This window comes from Asparagus officinalis, chromosome 4 (assembly GCF_001876935.1).
Source record: "Asparagus officinalis chromosome 4, Aspof.V1, whole genome shotgun sequence".
Classification (NCBI taxonomy): Eukaryota; Viridiplantae; Streptophyta; class Magnoliopsida; order Asparagales; family Asparagaceae; genus Asparagus; species Asparagus officinalis.
In genome coordinates, this window is record NC_033797.1 from 25,312,610 (window position 1) to 25,334,482 (window position 21,873).

At 41.4% G+C, this 21,873-nt stretch overlaps 1 protein-coding gene across 1 annotated transcript; it reads right to left on the bottom strand.

Moving 5' to 3' along the window:
* Positions 7,925 to 11,126, bottom strand: LOC109836996 (pectin acetylesterase 12-like). Its single transcript, XM_020405074.1, has 11 exons — positions 11,034 to 11,126; positions 10,809 to 10,938; positions 10,639 to 10,712; positions 10,442 to 10,528; positions 10,236 to 10,360; positions 9,812 to 9,872; positions 9,638 to 9,691; positions 9,463 to 9,540; positions 9,041 to 9,146; positions 8,798 to 8,943; positions 7,925 to 8,382 (listed from the first exon to the last, which is right to left on the bottom strand). The coding sequence occupies exons 2-11, from the start codon at positions 10,864 to 10,866 to the stop codon at positions 8,266 to 8,268; spliced, it is 906 nt and encodes a 301-aa protein (XP_020260663.1). The 5' UTR covers positions 10,867 to 10,938; positions 11,034 to 11,126; the 3' UTR covers positions 7,925 to 8,265.

Here is a 21,873-nt window from a genome sequence, read left to right on the forward strand (position 1 = left end):
TGAGATTTCTTATGTTATAACCCATTGTTCGAATTTCACGAGTTCGTGAGCTATAGGCAATGATTTGTCCCCAACTTCGAAGGTTTCGTCCGACGGCAAATGACTTGGCTGAGTGAAATTTCACGATTTCATGAGCTGTAACCCATGAATTTTGACCATTTTATTCTTATTCAGCGGGTGTCATAAATGTCAAAACAGACGATTTCATGAGCTATAGTTCGTACGATTTCTGACCATTTTGGTCTGTTCGATGCCCCGTGTCATAATATCTTTGTCGAATTCAAAACCGACGATTTCATGAGCTATAACACATGATTATTGACCCTTCTCGTACGTTTGGGGTAGGCGGTAAATAATTAGACGGAGTTCAAATATCGTGATTTCACGGGTTATAACCCATGGTTTTACGACCGTTTCGGTCCGTTTTGAACCGGGCGCGATTTCATGGATTATAACCCATTGCTCGAATTTCACAAATTCGTGAGCTATAGGCAACGATTTGTCCCCAACTTCTACGCTTTCTTTCGACCGAAAATGGCAAGACATAGTCAAATTTCATGATTTCGTGAGCTATAACCCATGAAATTTGTCCATTTACGCACCTTTTTCAGCCCGTGCAGATAAATAGGCGGAGTGCATATTTCGCGATTTCGTGAGCTATAACCTATGATTTCTCACACATTTTGTCAGTTTTTTCGTTCCGTTTCGACCCGACGCCAGAAAGTTTTGCCGAATTCAAAACTAACAATTTCTGTTTTGTAACCCATGAATATTGACCATTTTCTTCTTTTCCTATCAGGTTTTGGAAATGTCAAAACCGATGATTTTATAAGCTATTGTCCGTACGATTTCTGACCATTTTGGTCTGTTCGACACCCCGTGTCAAAATATCTTTGCCGAATTCAAAACCGATGATTTCATGAGCTATAACACGTGATTATAGACCCTACTCGTGCGTTTGGGCCCGGCGAAAAATAATTTTGCGGGGCTCAAATATCGCGATTTCATGTGTTAAAACGCATGGTTTTCCGACCGTTTAGGTTCGTTTCTACCCGGGAGCGATTTCATAGGTTATAATAACCCATTGTTCAAACTCACGAGTTCACGAGCTATAGGAAACAATTTTCTCCCAACTTCGATGGTTTCGTCTAACGGCAAATGACTCGGCGGAGTCAAATTTCACGATTTCGTGAGCTATAACCCACGAAATTTGCCCATTTACGTCCCTTTTCAACCCGGTGTAGACAATAAGTTAGAGTTAATATTTCTCAATTTCATGAGCTATAACCCATGATTTCTGTCACATTTTGTCAGTTTAGGTCTGCTTCGACCTAGCACAAGAAATCTTTGCCAAATTAAAAACCGACAATTTCATGAGCTGTAACCCATGAATTTTGACCATTTCATTTGTTCTGGTCGGGTGTCGAAAATGTTGAAACCGATTATTTTATAAGCTATTATCCGTACGACTTCTAAACATTTTGTTCTGTTTGACGCCCCGTGTCAAAATATCTTTACCGAATTCAAAACCGATGATTTCATGAGCTATAACACGTGATTATTGACCCTTCTCGTGCGTTTGGGCCTGACAGCAAATAATTTGACGAAGTTCAAATACAGCAATTTCATGGGTTATAACACATGGTTTTTCGACCGTTTTGGTCCGTTTCAACCCGGGTGAGATTTCTTATGTTATAACCCATTGTTCGAATTTCACGAGTTCGTGAGCTATAGGCAATGATTTGTCCCCAACTTCGAAGGTTTCGTCCGACGGCAAATGACTTGGCTGAGTGAAATTTCACGATTTCATGAGCTGTAACCCATGAATTTTGACCATTTTATTCTTATTCAGCGGGTGTCATAAATGTCAAAACAGACGATTTCATGAGCTATAGTTCGTACGATTTCTGACCATTTTGGTCTGTTCGATGCCCCGTGTCATAATATCTTTGTCGAATTCAAAACCGACGATTTCATGAGCTATAACACATGATTATTGACCCTTCTCGTACGTTTGGGGTAGGCGGTAAATAATTAGACGGAGTTCAAATATCGTGATTTCACGGGTTATAACCCATGGTTTTACGACCGTTTCGGTCCGTTTTGAACCGGGCGCGATTTCATGGATTATAACCCATTGCTCGAATTTCACAAATTCGTGAGCTATAGGCAACGATTTGTCCCCAACTTCTACGCTTTCTTTCGACCGAAAATGGCAAGACATAGTCAAATTTCATGATTTCGTGAGCTATAACCCATGAAATTTGTCCATTTACGCACCTTTTTCAGCCCGTGCAGATAAATAGGCGGAGTGCATATTTCGCGATTTCGTGAGCTATAACCTATGATTTCTCACACATTTTGTCAGTTTTTTCGTTCCGTTTCGACCCGACGCCAGAAAGTTTTGCCGAATTCAAAACTAACAATTTCTGTTTTGTAACCCATGAATATTGACCATTTTCTTCTTTTCCTATCAGGTTTTGGAAATGTCAAAACCGATGATTTTATAAGCTATTGTCCGTACGATTTCTGACCATTTTGGTCTGTTCGACACCCCGTGTCAAAATATCTTTGCCGAATTCAAAACCGATGATTTCATGAGCTATAACACGTGATTATAGACCCTACTCGTGCGTTTGGGCCCGGCGAAAAATAATTTTGCGGGGCTCAAATATCGCGATTTCATGTGTTAAAACGCATGGTTTTCCGACCGTTTAGGTTCGTTTCTACCCGGGAGCGATTTCATAGGTTATAATAACCCATTGTTCAAACTCACGAGTTCACGAGCTATAGGAAACAATTTTCTCCCAACTTCGATGGTTTCGTCTAACGGCAAATGACTCGGCGGAGTCAAATTTCACGATTTCGTGAGCTATAACCCACGAAATTTGCCCATTTACGTCCCTTTTCAACCCGGTGTAGACAATAAGTTAGAGTTAATATTTCTCAATTTCATGAGCTATAACCCATGATTTCTGTCACATTTTGTCAGTTTAGGTCTGCTTCGACCTAGCACAAGAAATCTTTGCCAAATTAAAAACCGACAATTTCATGAGCTGTAACCCATGAATTTTGACCATTTCATTTGTTCTGGTCGGGTGTCGAAAATGTTGAAACCGATTATTTTATAAGCTATTATCCGTACGACTTCTAAACATTTTGTTCTGTTTGACGCCCCGTGTCAAAATATCTTTACCGAATTCAAAACCGATGATTTCATGAGCTATAACACGTGATTATTGACCCTTCTCGTGCGTTTGGGCCTGACAGCAAATAATTTGACGAAGTTCAAATACAGCAATTTCATGGGTTATAACACATGGTTTTTCGACCGTTTTGGTCCGTTTCAACCCGGGTGAGATTTCTTATGTTATAACCCATTGTTCGAATTTCACGAGTTCGTGAGCTATAGGCAATGATTTGTCCCCAACTTCGAAGGGATTGATTCACCGGAAGTTGAACTTTCGACGGCTGCAGTTGACGCTCTTGGGTCTGAACCGCCGCTTCAGACTTCGGCCTCCAAACTTTGCTGGTTGATGGCGGCTTCTTGGCCACCTCTTTCTGCAACTTCCTACGGGCTTCTTCAGCTTGAGTCCGTGCCTGCGCTGATAGTGCGCGGCGTTTGCGTATGCGCTCCTCCAGCGTTGATCGGTTCCATTTGACACGGAGCCATTCCATTGTTGGCGGCTTGGAGGAACCACCATTCATTGATTGTTGAGGCTGCTTGCCTCTTTTGTTCTTCAGATCCGTGTTGTAGCGGATCCCGTCAACTGACTCCATGGCCTTTGTGAATTGTTTCGCAAGGCGTTGACGTTGCCTTTGGCGGGCTCTCTTCGAGAGAGTCACAACGCCCTCTGCGACAGAAGGGTTGGTCAGAGCAGATCTGCCTTGGTTGGGAATTGGAGGAATCTCACCCGATGCGACTTTGGCATCAAACGGGGCAAGATCTTCGTTGGTGTTTTCTACATCTTCACACCAACGAGCTTTTCTCCTGCGAGCATAGTTCTTGGACTTGCGGGGGGGAGGTTGATCCGGACTGAGGACGACATGGTATTCTCGAACTTGCTGTGTCGAACATCGTATTCGACCTCCTCCGACGACGCGGATTGAGTCCGATGGGCTGCGACGCTCCGATCTCGGGCAGCGCAGATCGGCGGCTCTCACTGTGATCGGCCATATGGTTCGCGGGAAAATCGCTGTCTTTCTTTATTATGATTCAATTGCTATCTTTAAATAACAACCTTTTCTTGAGTTACCATAACGATCGTCTTTTTATAGATTCCGGTCACAACGAATCAAAAAATAAAGAAAAAGAATTACAAACCTTTCTTCCTTTTATTCGTACAATCGCTGAGCTCCTGTTTGCGGTCACTCGCTTTGTGGGTTCTTGCCTGCGCGCGCGGTCTTATCCGTGGACCCACGCGAGATTAGATTCCCGATCGGATCTACGCAGTATGACGGTTATTATTTCACCAAGGAAAGAATAGCGGACGGATTAGGTTCACAAGGAAATAATCGTCCAAATCTCAGGGATCAAAGGCAGCTTTGAGCCGGAATATGCTATGCGTAGCGCATCTGACGATGCCGGTCTCTCGAACACCTGCCTGTATTTGGCGTTGCACGATCGCGAGCACCAAATCTGGATTGAAACAAGTCCTCGAAGTCCCAAAGCTTGGATCTTTTTAAGTTCTGATTTGAATCCAGCAGGGCTTCGCCTCTCCAAATTTGTCCAACATTTTCATAATGAAACCACCCTTGCCTATTATATAGGCACCCAGAATCTGTGCCTAGGCAGCAGATCCTGGCTGAGCGTGGCCTCGGCCACAGTGGCGCCACCCTGGGACGTGTGCCCCTCGGCCTCATGCCGAGCCACCTCAGGGTGGCTCGGCTTGGGCCGAGCCACCCTGAAGTGGTTCGGTTTCGGCCGAGCCCCTCAGGGTGTTTGGGTTCCGTCGTTTTGTCGTTGTATCCGTTTTTTTTGGTTGACTTAGACTCTGATTTGTTGATCTGATTTGGCAGTAGATCCGATTCCTGTTTTGGCAGTAAATCCACTTCCGAGTTCGAGTCCGAAACCGATCTTGATTCGGTCGTGATTCATCCGAATCCGCCCTTAGTTGGATGACTCGTTGACTCTTCAAACCGTTAGCTTGATTCCGCACGCGAGTGGATTTATTCCGTTGTTTGCGTGCGGTTCATTAGCTTCGTAGCCTCGTTAATGCGCTTCGTCGCGTATCACTTGGCTTCGGCGTTGTGGACTAACAATCGTGTCTGCATACGTCGCCCGATGGTCGGTTCGTCGAATCGGCGTTGTCGAGCTGTGTTAAGGGACCTATAGGCAGTTTTATACGCCTACACCTGTAGGCAAGGGCGACGAGGTCGCCTGTACGCGGAGGCGAAGGGCTCGCCTGTTGGCGAGATCGAGGAAGGGAGGGAACTCGCCTGCGGGCGAGATTTGTGTAGCTACGGGCGACGTGCGAGATCTGTGAAGGCGAGATTGGAGTTCGCCTGTTGAGGAGTCGGGCTTGCCTGCGAGTGGAGAACAGCTGGCTCCAGATGTTGAGCTCGATTGCCCTAGGGTTTCCCTATAAAAGGGAAACCCTATTCTCGTGCAGAAGCGGAGCGGCAGTGAAACCCTCTTTTGTGGTGGCGACGATTTGGAGCAGAGAGAGAAAGAGAGCGTAAGTTGGGGAGGTGGAGAATTTATTCTCCCTCCGTTTGATTGTTGGGCTCTGTTCTCTCTCTCTCCATTTGTTTAGCGCATTTGTCCTGTACTCATTAATTGAGAAGAGGAGTTTGGTAAATTGAATTGGGGGTTTTCTTTGGGGTAGTTAAGAGAGAGTATTTGAGCGGTGATTTTAGATTAAAATCACCTGCTATTTGTTTGCTATTTGTTTGAGAGATCTCAAGTTTGAGATCCTCTCTCTTATTTGTAATTTCTTGTTATTAATAAGAAATTAATTGTGTCGCTCCCGTGGACGTAGGCAAAGTTGCCGAACCACGTAAAATCTGGTGTATCTTGTGTTTGTGCTATCTTTGGTGTGTTGTTTATCTTCTCTCGGTGGTTGTTTGGATATCGGCATAGTAAGGGGTTTCCCTAACACTGCTGCCATTGGTAAATCTCGCTTGCATCTACGACAGACGCAGCGTCAACCAAATGGGAGGCGGCCAAGTCAAGTGATTTATAGGCGACTCGCGAGGATACAGGGGCTGAACGCTCCCATCCTTCATGTTAAAGACTCCCACGTCGCGCCTCATACGTTGACGGCTAAGGTATTGCTCAATCTCTCCATCCGTCGTGAAATAAATACAATCCTCCTTGAGTTCAGGCAGGTCTCCGGTCTTTAGCATCCTGGAACGATTATCCCCTGAAAAGATTGCAGTTCTCTCTTCCAATCTTTCCAATTTGATCTTCATGTCTTTTGGGTCGAGCTCGAACACTGTGAACCATTGGATCTCGTATACACAGCTAGAGGACGACACCTTGCCATCATAGTGTTAGGAATTTAACGCCTAAACCCCTAATTGCAACAGAAACGCAGTATAGAAAAGTACACCAAGATTTAACGAGGTTCGGCAACTGCCTACGTCCTCGGGAGCCACACAGATAATTTCTTATTAATTAAACAAGAAATTACAATTTAGGAGCGTATCTCAAAACTGAGATTTCTCTGATAAACACTGTAGCTACAGTGTTAATAATCAAAGGGTATGAACCCTTTCAATTCTCACTTGAGAATAAATACCCCACAATTAAAACCCCTCTTTTAATTCTCTATTTCTCTCTCTTCTTTAATCCCCTCAACCACTGTTGAGTGTTGGGATTTAAACACAAAATCGCAGCTGCGATTTGGGGGTTTTCCGCCGCCGCCTGGGAAGAAAAATCGGAGAGGGGGAAGGCTTCAGCAAGCAGAAACCCTAGCTTGATGGGGGGTTTAAATAGGCGGAGATGAAGAGCTGGCGACAGCCTGTCGCCAGCGAACAACCCTGACGCAAAGGTCGGGTTCGCCAAAAAACAAACGCAGAGCTAGGAGGCGAACGCAGAGCTAGGGGGAAGAGGCGAACGCAAAGGTGGGCATCGCTGTGACGCAGGGCTCGCCTTCGCCAAACGCAGAGTTCACCATCGACGCAGAGCTCGAACGAACGCAGAGCTCGAGGCTTCGAGCTCGTCCTGTCGCCTGGACCTCGCCGCCTGTCGTCCTGGACCTCGCCGCCGCCATCCTGGAGCTCGTCGGAGCTCCTCCGCCGCCGGAGGTGAGTTTGATCTACACATTTCAACAAGGAACCTCCTCATTAGGAGAGGATCCGGATCCTTTACCATCTCAGTTTAGACCTACTTTAGGGTGAAGTTCAACCTCACATCTTGGCTGATTGATAAAAGAACTCTAGATATCTTTAAGCTCGATCGCAATCTCCATTAGCAGATGTGGTTGTACAATCCTTGCAACTTGTTGGCTCATTCGGAAAGAACTTAATGAGTGTGTTTTCAACTCGAAGATCCAGACCTAAAAAGATGTCAAGAGGAGTGATTCACGCTCAATGGAGTTGTGGCTTGATCATCTGTCTGTCTCTGCATAAAAGCCAACAGCCATACACAAATTTATTGCTTACTCTCACCCCTCTATTACCTTGTATTCCCATTTCTGTAAATCCACTATTCTTTTCTATTGATAAAGTTTAAGCCCAGTCCTCTAAAATAAAAATAAAAAGAAGAACAAGAAGAAACCAAACTATTTGCCTAAGTAAACCAGTTCGGCAAACTAGAGCTTATACTATAAAAGTATACCCCTCAAACCTTTATCGAGTTTTGGATTTTTTTTAAATAGTGATGTTGTCCTTTAACAATAATGATTTTTAATGCATCCAGAGATCACACATTATCAACACATTTTTTGCTGGAGCAATCACACTTGCCGACAAGCAGCCATCACTTGAAAGCTCTAAAGTCAATATTTCTAGCACTCACTACTCAGAACGAAAGCAATAGAATGAAAGAGGATCATACATTGATCTTCTCTAGTCTCTGTAGTCATTCACAAATTCGAAATATAATGCTCAAATTTTCCAAATATAATCCCGTGAAGTTTCTGTGTACCGTTATCCTGCACATGCCCAGAGAGAATTATTTACTTCCATCATCTTTCTGTCCTTCGAAAAAGGTGTATGCATTGTTATTGCTTTCAATCTTCAGCTGCATTCTCTACTTTTGATCTGTTTATACGAGAAGTTTTCTAGAAAAAGACGGGAAGAAATAATCGAAAGAATGGTTCAGCTCCTGCTTCTGAATTGAAGATTATGGCAGGTATTGTCACAAGGATATGGACAGTCTATAGCCTTTACTTCAGCCCGATCAAAGTACCAGTCACCTACCGCCTTCGCAATGCCCTGCAAATCAACACCCGATTCAAAATCGAAGAAGATTCCATTTCATAAAACGAAAACTTAAGAAAACTGATGAATCTTCTGGAATCAACTCATTATGCATCCCCACAACATATTTGAAGCTCCTATGTTTGGTTGTGTTTAAAAAATTAAAAATTTAAAAAAAAAATCCTTTGTAAGTGCTTGTCCTGGACTTAGATATGTTTAAGCTCAATAGAACCACCTTAGAGGAAATAAAAGTATTGCATGCATAAGCATTTTGAATCTTTAACTATCTTGTCCGATTTTAGAATATTGCTATGTTCTTCTTTTATCATCGCGAAACTGTTTTTTTTTCTTTTCATAATCAAGTATTAAGACTCTAGAAGGATAACTTTTAACATCCGTGGCATGAAGGAAGAATAATCTGTAGACGTACCTTGTTGCCAATTCGGGGACTGTTTTTTGCAAACCATGTATCTTGATTCTCCATTTGGCAATGAGCAAAACATGAATTAATAAATAAACCATTTTGTTTTGGCATTGAGAATCCTTTTACAGCATTAAGCATTTGGTCCCGAAATCCTGAAAGTTAAAAAGGTATACATGCATCAAGCTATATATTGATCAGGCAAAAACCCGACATGAAAAAGATATCATACAATACGGTGGTATGGAGTACCTTGCAAGAATTGAATTTGTTCTGCAGTGCAATTTAAATGATTGTGCTTACACTCTCGCCAGTATCCATTTGGGTCAGCTTTGTCAGGAGCTAAGCTTTCCTGGAGCTGAAATGAGGCGTAATTAGGAGATGATCAGAATGTTTGCAACCTTCCAGTAATCATCTAGAAGAGTCAATTTTTCAGAATGCAGAAGTATTAATTGCGGATAGACCCCCTTTTCTATCACCAAATTTGACTTACTAGCCCTGTAGTTCTATTGTTGCAGATAGACCCCGTGAAAGAGTTTTATTGTCGCAGATAGACCCTGAAAAGGGCCAAAAGATTTTCACTCAGGGGTCTATCTACAGCAATAGAACTACACGGTTCAATTTGGCAATAGTGGAGGGGGTCTATCTGCAATTAACCCTAAATAAGAATATACCTGCCAGGCATCATATGCTGAGTTCAAAATAAAAGCAGGGGTCTGAATATCGGACAACACATTCTGTGGAAAGAAACACTGCAAAAAAACCAAAAGGAATCGAGTAAGTAGGAACCCAATAAGATCGTTTAGAACTCTCTGTAGTGATATATTTCTGTCGAAATAGTGGAGATACCGAAGTTCCACCCATACGAGAAGTGCATGTTTTTGGCAAGTTCTTTCCTGATCCCTTCATGTTGAAAAACAAGGAAAATATCAGAATAAAGTTGCCAAATTCTTCAATGTTGAATCAAAGCATAAAGGCCTTATTTGATCTCATGCGTCAAAAAAATAACGGATCAACAATTACCTGCAAGGTCACGATACCATCAAAGAAAGATCGTAGTGTCCTCCCACCGGCTACATCAAGGCTACAGTTGACACAGAATTAGATATAATAAGCACATAGTTGAGAAGATCAGAATGTTAAGCAATTAAGAAACGATATACGCGACAAATGAGTGATACATAAATGAGAAGTTTATGATGTACTTGTGGATATACACTAATCGAGATATGATAAAAAAATGAATATGTTGTAGGATACGGTAGTCAATATACACTAAGAGATATGATAGAAAAATGAATATGTTATAGGATATGGTAGTAGTTAATTTAACAAAGGATAGTGACCCTGAACAGAATTGAACGGAAGAATAGGATTCATGTAGCTGACGCCAAAAAATTGGGATGAAGTAATGTGATAAAAAAAATATCAATGATAGGAATCATACGCATCAAGAAATAACCCAGCATCAGAGAGGCACTTGACTTTCGTGCTTGTCGCAAATAATGCCCTGAAATCATCACAGTGCTGTATAGATGCTAGACCTCCAGCAGAGCATCCAGAAAGAAGTGCCTGAAAATTATTATGGCATGTAAATATTAGGAGCAGAAAAAAAAAATGAATACATTCATAATAAAAGCTAAGGAAAGTTACCTGGTTAGCTAGATGCATTCCCTTTGACATTAATTCTTCCATAGCAACTTGCCAAATACGTTGCCCACGGAAAAAGAGACCTTTTTGCTGGTAATAAAACAAAAAATATTTTGACACTATAAAATTACGGTAGAAGTGATGATTTTCAAAAGACATCAAGAACAGTTTCATGTCAATAGCATGGCAGTCATACTGACCTTATTTTCGCTTTCTCCAGTGAATGATGCACCGTCGCAATAGCGAACCTTGACTCTATTCCAATTAAAGAAGTCTGCAATCATTATAAGAATGAAAATTAATGAAGTCTCAGGTACTTGTGTAGATGAATTATACGAAGAGATTGAGGTTCACTGTGACTTGTGAGTACCAGGATTCTCCTTAGGCTTGTCGCTCATTATGCCAGTGAATTCTATCTCCTTCTCCATATAATTAGATGAACCATGGCGAGATTTCTTTCGAAAAACACAGGTTCGCAGATTATTGCACCAGCCTCCACCCTAGGAGAAGATTGTTGCATGGGTTTGCAAATTAAGTTTTCTTCTACTTTTCGATGTTACGTTTATCTTCAATTACGTTGTTGAGGACTACTGACCTCTAAATTAATGAGCCAACTGTTTGCTCCTGATCCAAACCCGCGATGAAGGTGGTAACCAGGTAGACTTCCATCAGTGCATACTGCGAAATCTGATACCAGTTGTTAGGAATTTAACGCCTAAACCCCTAATTGCAACGGAAACGCAATATAGAAAAGTACACCAAGATTTAACGAGGTTCGGCAACTGCCTACGTCCTCGGGAGCCACACAGATAATTTCTTATTAATTAAACAAGAAATTACAATTTAGGAGCGTATCTCAAAACTGAGATTTCTCTGATAAACACTGTAGCTACAGTGTTAATAATCAAAGGGTATGAACCCTTTCAATTCTCACTTGAGAATAAATACCCCACAATTAAAACCCCTCTTTTAATTCTCTATTTCTCTCTCTTCTTTAATCCCCTCAACCATAGTCCCCATCTGGCCTCACCCAATTGCCATGCCTCCATATATGGAGCAGATCGTTACTGTCTGGTGTCTCCACTAAATAAAACCTCTGGACGCACCCTCCGTGGTTGAAAGGCCCTACAGAGTTCATCCTTGGAGGCGAAGACGAGACATCGAATGCAATGCAGTATCCAGCTCCGCTGACCACTCCGTAGTACTGCCCCTAGTGAAAATCACTAACTAGTTTCTCAATGAAAAGCATGGTTCATGACCACCTCAATGAAAATCACTAACTAATTTTAAGTGCAGTTTGACCTAATATAAAAAGCATGGTTCATAACCTTAGTGTTTATCTAGCATTAGAGCCTCATGAAGGCAGGGAACTTCATATCAGTCACCCGAGAAGGCGCCTTTTGTGAGATGGAACAAATATTCTTACTATTGTCCTTGTGAATCTTAGCAGTATAACGAAAAGTTGTACGTCCGTCAATATTTTTTTTGGGAAAGTATAAGCGTTAAATATATATTTCCCTTTGATCTATGTTTAACCATATTTGTTTCCATCATATAACTATGTGTACATATATACTTTGTGCATCACCACCTCTGCTTTTATCTTGTATCGTTTCTTTTACTCATCCAACATAATGTATATTGTCAATTGAAACGTCATGCTTGTCAAAGTACCATGTCACTACAACAAAACTCCAAAGGGTTGAGGATTACAATTTTATTCTCCAATGTATATAAACAATATTATATGTCCCGAAGAAAATTAACTAATCTCAATAATAAAAAAAACCAATCTGGTATTTTTTTAAATTTATTTTTTTGGTTTCAGATTTAAGCCTATAATGAACTAACTTTCAAATTTGGGCCGCAATATATTTAAGAGCTCATCTGCTAGAGTAATAAATGTATGGTTAAAATTAATTGTATTGGTATGTAATTCTTACTAAAGGGACAAATAAGAGCGACAACCATCGGAAAACTAGAACTACAAGAGGATCATTAATATCTGAAGAAGAAATGGAATTCCAATAGGACCACATTGCAACAGATTGCAACTATAGTCAAAGGAATATTTTGAACTTCCATCCTCCAAAGTTTGGTAAAATGAGGAGCAACAATATTAATGCTGAAATAAAAATTGTAGAGCATAGATAGAGAAGAGAAAGAACGTAAGCTGGAACCAACATTTTTTCAATCGCAGTGCGAGTTAAAATACCCTTTTGATGAAGCTTAAAGAAATGTAGATAGACGTGACAGAAAAGAAAATCATGAGCAGAATAAATCTTTGTAATATTTGTAGAATTTTAAAGCTCACCTCTCAATAGTACCACCTTGTTTAAAAAAAAAACTTTACCATGTACATTCGGAAAAAAAAACTTTATCATGTAGGTAAATTACTTAGGAGAATCAAATTAACTTTCTATAAAAAAAAATATCTGCCCTTTTCTTGTTCAGACTAAACGATTTCTTAATTTATAACCTTCCAAATTTCATTTGCCCAATTTAGCTAGTAATAGAATTCTATATCAGAGCTTGCTATTCAATTTTTTCTGAAGTAATACAATTTATTTAGTGGTCCAAGAGGGAAAGGACACTCAAATAAGTTTTTCGTGCGACTGACATGAAAGTTCTCTGGCTTCATGGGATTCTAATGTCTAACAAGCTCCAAGTTCATGAGCCAACGACCATTTAATACTTTGGAGTTCGGCCCGCATCTATCAGAGTTATAAAGAACTTACCCATCCGAAATAGTTCTCTTTGCTCTCCATAAAGGCTACAGATAGAATTTATACTCAAATCAATCCCTGCACCAATTCTGTAATGGTGTCCGTCCCCAGCCACCCCTTCTGCAGGTCATGGTTCATCGCTGCTACCAACGAAACGCGGCGCAATAAACCCTGTACCCCGCTCCTGCTCGCTGGCGAATCAATTAATGAGAACAGCGAGTACCGAACCATCTTCAGCCTTCCAGATAACAAGACCTATTGCCTCCATCTCCCTCAGATCCGTGGTCGTCGTCGCCTCGGCACTGCTGACCCCTGGCTCGTCACGCGAGGCAACTGCTGACCCCTGGCTCGTCACGGTCGACAACGTCGCAGAACTCCACCTCTTCAATCCTTTCACAGGCACCGAATATGATCTCCCTTCAATCACCACCCTCCCCATAATCCCACATCCCGAAAGAGACGCCAACGGCAGTGTCACTGGCTATATGATCCACTCCACATCAAGAGGCGCTGAACCGTGGTTTTTACATGACCTTGAATACATGCTAGAGCGCTTCCATCATCGGGCAGTAATCTTCGCCTTCGCCTCCGACGATCCCTCATCTATAACAGTCTTTATCATACACGGCCCTTCTGATGTCAGATAAACACTAAGGTCATGAACCATGCTTTTTATATTAGGTCAAACTGCACTTAAAATTTCATTGAGAAACTAGTTAGCGATTTTCCATGGAGTTCTTGAGAACTTGTAGATCTAAACAAGGTCACTTTGCTTTTTCACAATGGCTGAAACATTTTTGTTGTGCGCAGCGGAAATTTCGGCAGAGTTTCTGGTGCACAATAAGAGAGAAAGATCAATAATAAGAATTCCCATCTCACCAAGGAGACAAGAATCTGAAGCGGATATCTCAACCAAGTGAGATATCGGCTCTTCCTCTCATCAGTTCTAGGACTGACCTGTCGAGGGATCCTAAAAGCTATTACAATGGCCACAAACTCAAACAACCAATTTTACGTGGTTCGGCAAACTGCCTACGTCCACGGGGCAAGGAGGGGGAGATCTACTATTAAAGAGAAAAAGAATACAATGGGTTTACAACTCTCACAATCTAAACCCTCAAATAGGCTCCTTGCTTTTCTTCACAAGAAAAGGTCAGCCTTCAAAAGCCTTTTTCTCTCTTCACAAAACCCTAGACAGCATCTGCACTGTAGCCGCCAAAAGGAAGAAAATTGCTGACTGCTGCACCTTCACACGTCCCAATCAGCTGCCTGCACTTGTTTTTCTCCCCTCTGCCTACTCTTGCACGCGCCTCCAAGCTCTCTGCACTTTTCACCAAGCCTGCTCCAAAAGAAGCACCCCCCTCAATTTCTCAGCCGAAACCTAGGACCCTAGCATGGGTATTTATAGCAGCTAAACAATTATTTCGGGTGGGCCTTCTTTGTATCCGCTGGACCAACAAAGTCCCCACGTTTGTGAGCCTGTGAGCCTTTCACGCGTTTTCACTTGTGCTCTTATCTCTTCACGTGGAAATATCCACTGGTCTTTGCTTTGAACCACTGGCCTTTGCCTTGAACCCAAGCTACCCAAGCTCTTGTCTCTTTCACGTGAAAATCCCTTCACGTGAATCCTATCCAACAATTTTATCACTTCAAGATGATGGAACATACATCTGTCTAGTCTGCGCCGAAGCCACACCCGTTGCACAATGCAAGAGGTTCAGAAATATCATAGTACTTGACAGGCACGCGGAGGTTCTTTCTTTCGGCACTTGATATTTCTATATGTCAACAACTAATAAGTTCACTTATAAATACATAAAAATTTATAGTTGTTACTACTTTATAATTTCTAATTTTTTTATAGGCTAATAAAACTATAAGAAAAACTAGAAATTATCAAGTAGTAACAACTATAAATTTTTAATGTATTTATAAGGGAACTTACTAGTTCTTGACATATAGGAAATATCAAGTGCCGAAAGAAAGAACCTCCGTGTGCCTGTCGAGTTCTATGACATTTCTGAACCTCTTGCATTGTGCAACGGGTGTGGCTTTGACGCATACTAGACAGATGTATGTTCCATCATCTTGAAGTGATAAAATGTTTCAGCCATTGTGAAAAAGCAAAGTGAACTAGTTTAGATCTACAAGTTCTCAAGAACTCTATTGAAAATCACTAACAAGTTCCTCAATGAAATTTTAAGTGAAGTTTGACCTAATATAAAAAGCGTGGTTCATGAACTTTGTGTTTATCTAACATCAAAGCCTCATGAAGGCAAAGAACTTCATATCAGTCACGTGAGAAGGCGAGTTTTGTGAGATGGAACAAATATTCTTACTATTGTCCTTGTGAATCTTAGTAGTATAACGAAAAGTTGTACGTCCGTCAATAAATTTTTTGGGAAAGTATAAGCGTTAAATGGGATTTGGTTGCAACCCAAACACGCCTAGAACAGCCACCAACAAAGGAAACCAAACGCCTATTACCTCCCAATGATGCCCCCTTGGAAGGCCCCCAAACATCCACGTGAACTCCTCCAGAACGACCCTTAGCACGGTGAATAGAGGTGCCACACTTCACCTCGGTCTTCTTGCTCACATCAACATGTTCACTGGACTTCAAACTGCAGGTCTTTGCACCCTCTTTCAATCTATGCGAGGAATCAATACTGGAATGGCCAAGCCCCAAATGCCGCAGTCTAGTCGAATCAACAGAAGTCGTCAGCTCTCCACCTGCCACTATACCTCCAGTCAAGTAATACAGGTTATTTCTCCTGACGCCCTTCATCAAAATACGAGAGTCTCTCGCAATCTCGAGAACCATGTCCTCAACACGAACCTTCAGACCCTCTCCAACCAAAGCTCCAATCGAGATCAAGTTCTTCCTCAAAGAAGGAACATATCTCACATCGTTTAACTCTCTAACAGTCCCGTCAAACATCTTTATGCGAATTCTTCCTATCCCAAGGATCTGGCATGCACGGTTATCAGCCATGTACACCACACCACTATCCACCAGCTTCTCAAAACTGGAGAACCATTCCCTTCTAGGGCACACATGATAGGTCGCACCACTATCCAACATCCATTCAGATTCCTCCGAATAGCTATCTGTAGGACTGATAGAAAGCGAATAAATAGAAGAGTCAGAATTATTACCATCCGATACGATGTTTGCTTCTGATGATGGTTGCTTCCCTTTTCCCTTCTGCTTATTCTTCATCCATTCGTCGAGCTTTGGGCAGTCTTTCTTCCAATGACCAGTCTCCTTGCACCAAGCACACTGATCTTTTCCAATTGTAGGATGCCCTACTCTAGACTGTGACTTCCAATTCTTCCGGTTTGGATTCTTCCCTCTTGCGACCAACGCCTCTGCTACCGACTCAGTCGAATTCTCCTTATCCTTCTTCCGAAGCTGATAATTCACCAATGCAGCAGTGACCTCACTATACGAAAGTGATGCCTTCCCATTAATCAGAGTAAGAACGAAGGTCTCATATTCCTCGTCGGGCAAGGAACTCAACAACAGCAACGCCTTGTCCTCATCTTCAATCTTGACATCCACATTCGCCAAATCCGCAAGAAGCTTTGTGTAGTGGTTCATGTGATCTCTAATGGAGGTTCCCTTCTTCAACTGGAAACGATAAAGTCTCCTCTTCAAATGCAAGCGATTTTCCACACTCTTGGTCAAATACTTGCTTTCGAGAATCTCCCAAATCTTCTTCGCAGAAGTCTCATTCATCACATCATATTTTAGATCTTGAGTCAAACAAGACCTAATCACACCACACGCCGTTCGATTCATCTTCTTCCAAACCTTCTCTTCAACGTCATCTGGCTTGCCATCTAACTCCAATGTATCCTCCAAATTCTGCGCGTTCAGCGCATCCAAAACCTCGCATCTCCATAATCCAAAGTTGTTTGTGCCATTAAATTTCTCCACATCTATCTTCATAGAGTGGATATTCAAACTCTGAATAGTCTTCACGCCAGAAGAACCACCCTCGACTCCCGAAGCACCTTCTTTCCCCGACATCTTACGCACCAACGAACAAAGAATAGATCCAAAACTGAAAGATAGAGTCTTTACCAAAAGATCCCACCTTTATCACCAACGAAGTCCTAAACGGGCCTCCAAATTGATCTACTCCTTCCTCCAAATAGCCCAAGCGTAGCCCGAGCTCTGATACCACTTGTTGTGCGCAGCGGAAATTTCGGCAGAGTTTCTGGTGCACAATAAGAGAGAAAGATCGATAATAAGAATTCCCGTCTCACCAAGGAGACAAGAATCTGAAGCGGATATCTCAACCAAGTGAGATATCGGCTCTTCCTCTCATCAGTTCTAGGACTGACCTGTCGAGGGATCCTAAAAGCTATTACAATGGCCACAAACTCAAACAACCAATTTTACGTGGTTCGGCAAACTGCCTATGTCCACGGGGCAAGGAGGGGGAGATCTACTATTAAAGAGAAAAAGAATACAATGGGTTTACAACTCTCACAATCTAAACCCTCAAATAGGCTCCTTGCTTTTCTTCACAAGAAAAGGTCAGCCTTCAAAAGCCTTTTTCTCTCTTCACAAAACCCTAGACAGCATCTGCACTGTAGCCGCCAAAAGGAAGAAAATTGCTGACTGCTGCACCTTCACACGTCCCAATCAGCTGCCTGCACTTGTTTTTCTCCCCTCTGCCTACTCTTGCACGCGCCTCCAAGCTCTCTGCACTTTTCACCAAGCCTGCTCCAAAAGAAGCACCCCCCTCAATTTCTCAGCCGAAACCTAGGACCCTAGCATGGGTATTTATAGCAGCTAAACAATTATTTCGGGTGGGCCTTCTTTGTATCCGCTGGACCAACAAAGTCCCCACGTTTGTGAGCCTGTGAGCCTTTCACGCGTTTTCACTTGTGCTCTTATCTCTTCACGTGGAAATATCCACTGGTCTTTGCTTTGAACCACTGGCCTTTGCCTTGAACCCAAGCTACCCAAGCTCTTGTCTCTTTCACGTGAAAATCCCTTCACGTGAATCCTATCCAACAATTTTATCACTTCAAGATGATGGAACATACATCTGTCTAGTCTGCGCCGAAGCCACACCCGTTGCACAATGCAAGAGGTTCAGAAATATCATAGTACTTGACAGGCACGCGGAGGTTCTTTCTTTCGGCACTTGATATTTCTATATGTCAACAACTAATAAGTTCACTTATAAATACATAAAAATTTATAGTTGTTACTACTTTATAATTTCTAATTTTTTTATAGGCTAATAAAACTATAAGAAAAACTAGAAATTATCAAGTAGTAACAACTATAAATTTTTAATGTATTTATAAGGGAACTTACTAGTTCTTGACATATAGGAAATATCAAGTGCCGAAAGAAAGAACCTCCGTGTGCCTGTCGAGTTCTATGACATTTCTGAACCTCTTGCATTGTGCAACGGGTGTGGCTTTGACGCATACTAGACAGATGTATGTTCCATCATCTTGAAGTGATAAAATGTTTCAGCCATTGTGAAAAAGCAAAGTGAACTAGTTTAGATCTACAAGTTCTCAAGAACTCTATTGAAAATCACTAACAAGTTCCTCAATGAAATTTTAAGTGAAGTTTGACCTAATATAAAAAGCGTGGTTCATGAACTTTGTGTTTATCTAACATCAAAGCCTCATGAAGGCAAAGAACTTCATATCAGTCACGTGAGAAGGCGAGTTTTGTGAGATGGAACAAATATTCTTACTATTGTCCTTGTGAATCTTAGTAGTATAACGAAAATCTGTACGTCCGTCAATAAATTTTTTGGGGGAAAGTATAAGCGTTAAATATATATTTCCCTTTGATCTATGCTTAGCCATATTTGTTGCCATCATATAACTATGTGTACATACATACTTTGTGCATCACCACCTCTGCTTTTATCTTGTATGGTTTCATTTACTCATCCAACATAATGTATATTGTCAATCGAAACGTCGTGCTTGTCAAAGTAACATGTCACTACAACAAAACTCCAAAGGGTTGAGGATTACAATTTTATTCTCCAATCTATATAAACAATATTATATGTCCTGAAGAAAATTAACTAATCTTAATAATAAAAAAACCAATATGGTATTTTTATTAAATTTATTTTTTTGGTTTCAGATTTAAGCCTATAATGAACAAACTTTCAAATTTGGGCCGCAAAATATTTAAGAGCTCATCTGCTGGAGTAATGAGTGTAGGGTTAAAATTAACTGTATTGGTATGTAATTCTTACTGAAGCCACAAATAAGAGCGACAACCATCGGAAAACTAGAACTACAAGAGGATCATTAGTATCTGAAGAAGAAATGGAATTCCAATAGCACGACATTGCAGCCGATTGCAGCTATAATCAAAGGAATATTTTGAACTTCCATCCTCCAAAGTTTGGTAAAATGAGGAGCAACAATATTAATGCTGAAATAAAAATTGTAGAGCATAGATAGAGAAGAGAAAGAATGTAAGCTGGAACCAAAACATTTTTTCAATTGCAGTGTGAGTTAAAATACCCTTTTGATGAAGCTTAAAGAAATGCAGATAGACGTGACAGAAAAGAAAATCATGAGCAGAATAAATCTTTGTAATAATTGTAGAGTTTTAAAGCTCACCTCTCAATAGTACCACCTTGTTGGTAATATAACATCTTGGAGGTTCGAATGTAGTATTATATGGTTTTGCAGATGCAGATATGGCAGGTGATCTCGATCACATGAAGTCTACCTCAGGTTAGTTCTTCACTTTTGTAGGAGGACCGGTATCTTGACAGTCCAGGTTGCAGAAGTGTGTTGCTTTATCTACAACAGAGACGGAATATATTATAGTTGAAGAAGACGATAAGGAGATGATTTGGTTGAGAAGATTTCTGCAGGAGTTTAGGCTTGCAGCTGGACAATTATCAAATCTTCATTTATAGTCAAAGTGCTCTTGATTTGAGCAAGAATTCTATTCTATTCTAGGACGAAACATATTGATGTGAGATATCATTGGCTTAGAGAAACCATTGATAAAGAGGAGCTAAAGTTATAGAAGATTCACACAGATAAAAATCCAGCAGATTTTTTAACGAAAACCGTTCCATATTCTTCAGGTGTTTTCTCATTGTTGATTCATGAATCCAATTGGCAACTAATGTAAACATAATCATAATTCTTCTATAATTAATTAGAAGACATGGATCGTAGAACTTCATGATAATCACAAATATAAGATGTTTGAGACCATACCATGAGCCATGCTATGAACCCTAATGGTGTGTTTGGGAGTTTACTAAGGGAAGGGAAGGAAAGGTAAACAACGGGAAGGGAAGGGAAGGGAAGGGAATAGAATTGTAATATGTTGTTTGGGAGTTGAGTAAGGTGAATGAAGGTGAAAGGAAGTAAATATATGTAAATTTACATAAATGACTTTATACTAATAACACATCAGCCCTTTTATTTGTTTTGATGGGGGTAAGAATGTCATTACACCCCTTTACCCTCCTTTACCCTCCTCTACCGCCCAAATCGGGGGGGGGGGGAAGAAAACCAAGCAATTTTACCCTCATTCCTCCTTAAAAAAACTCCCAAACAAGGTGAAAGCCTCATTTCTCTTCCCCTCCCCCTCTCTACCCTCCATCCAAACAGGGCATTAGAGAATTGAGACATTGGAGAAGATTGCTTTCTCTCTCTAATGCTTCTTTAAAACCAAGCCCTTTTCATTTCGAAGTTAATTGATGGTGTAGAGAAATTATGTGCTTAGGTTTCTTTATAGGAAGAGAGAGGAGCAACTATCCGGTAGTTAATAAAACTACCCACCCACACATGTTCCATCAACATTATTAAAGACATGGGTGTTAGTTAATTAACTACATGGTCATATTAAGTACTTTTCCATAATCAATAATCCTCATAATAGTATTAATATTATTTAAACCTTATACTCAATTTAATATATGACACATAGGCCATATATTTCTTACAACTAACTCTGTTAACGAAACAAAATTTACACAAAAATTGCTAGTAGGAAAAGAGTGGGTACCAAATCGAGCTGAAAAGAGTATAAGCCAGCTGATATCGAGAATAATCGCACAGAAGAGAAGCACAGCGTAAATTCTTCCAAGGCTCTGGCTACTACTCTCGATCACAACGAGAGCAAAGAGAGCTATGACAAGATTAATCAGCGGTACGCCATTGAACAACACTCCCAGAGATCCAACAAGAACACAGCCAATCTAAAATTCAAACACAACAAAGAAATGAAATCTCGAAACCTAAGCCCTATGCAAGAAATTGAAATTGAGAACCCGTAGGGGGATTCGACTGACTTAGATGTAGATGAGGATGACGGCTACGTCTTAAATCGATTCGAGTTGATATGAAACAGCACGAGATCAGAGAGGAGGCTGAGCTTCTCGGGGAGATAACCGGCAATGTCGGAGTGGTTGAAGTCGATTCCGGCTACGACGGTGACGTTAAGGTTTGACGGTGACGGATCGGAGACGCTAGCTTGTTTCCAATCCTGGAGAGCAATGTAGGCTCTGCGGAGGTTAGGGTTTGGGAACACGAAGGTGGGGTCCATGGAGACGGACTCGCCGTGGTCGCCGAACTCATCGACGTAGTAGAGGAGCTAGCGGCGGATGGGAGGGCGGAGGCGGCGTACGCGACGGAGAGGCTATGGGTGGAGAAGGGATTAGCGGGGTTAGGCTTTGA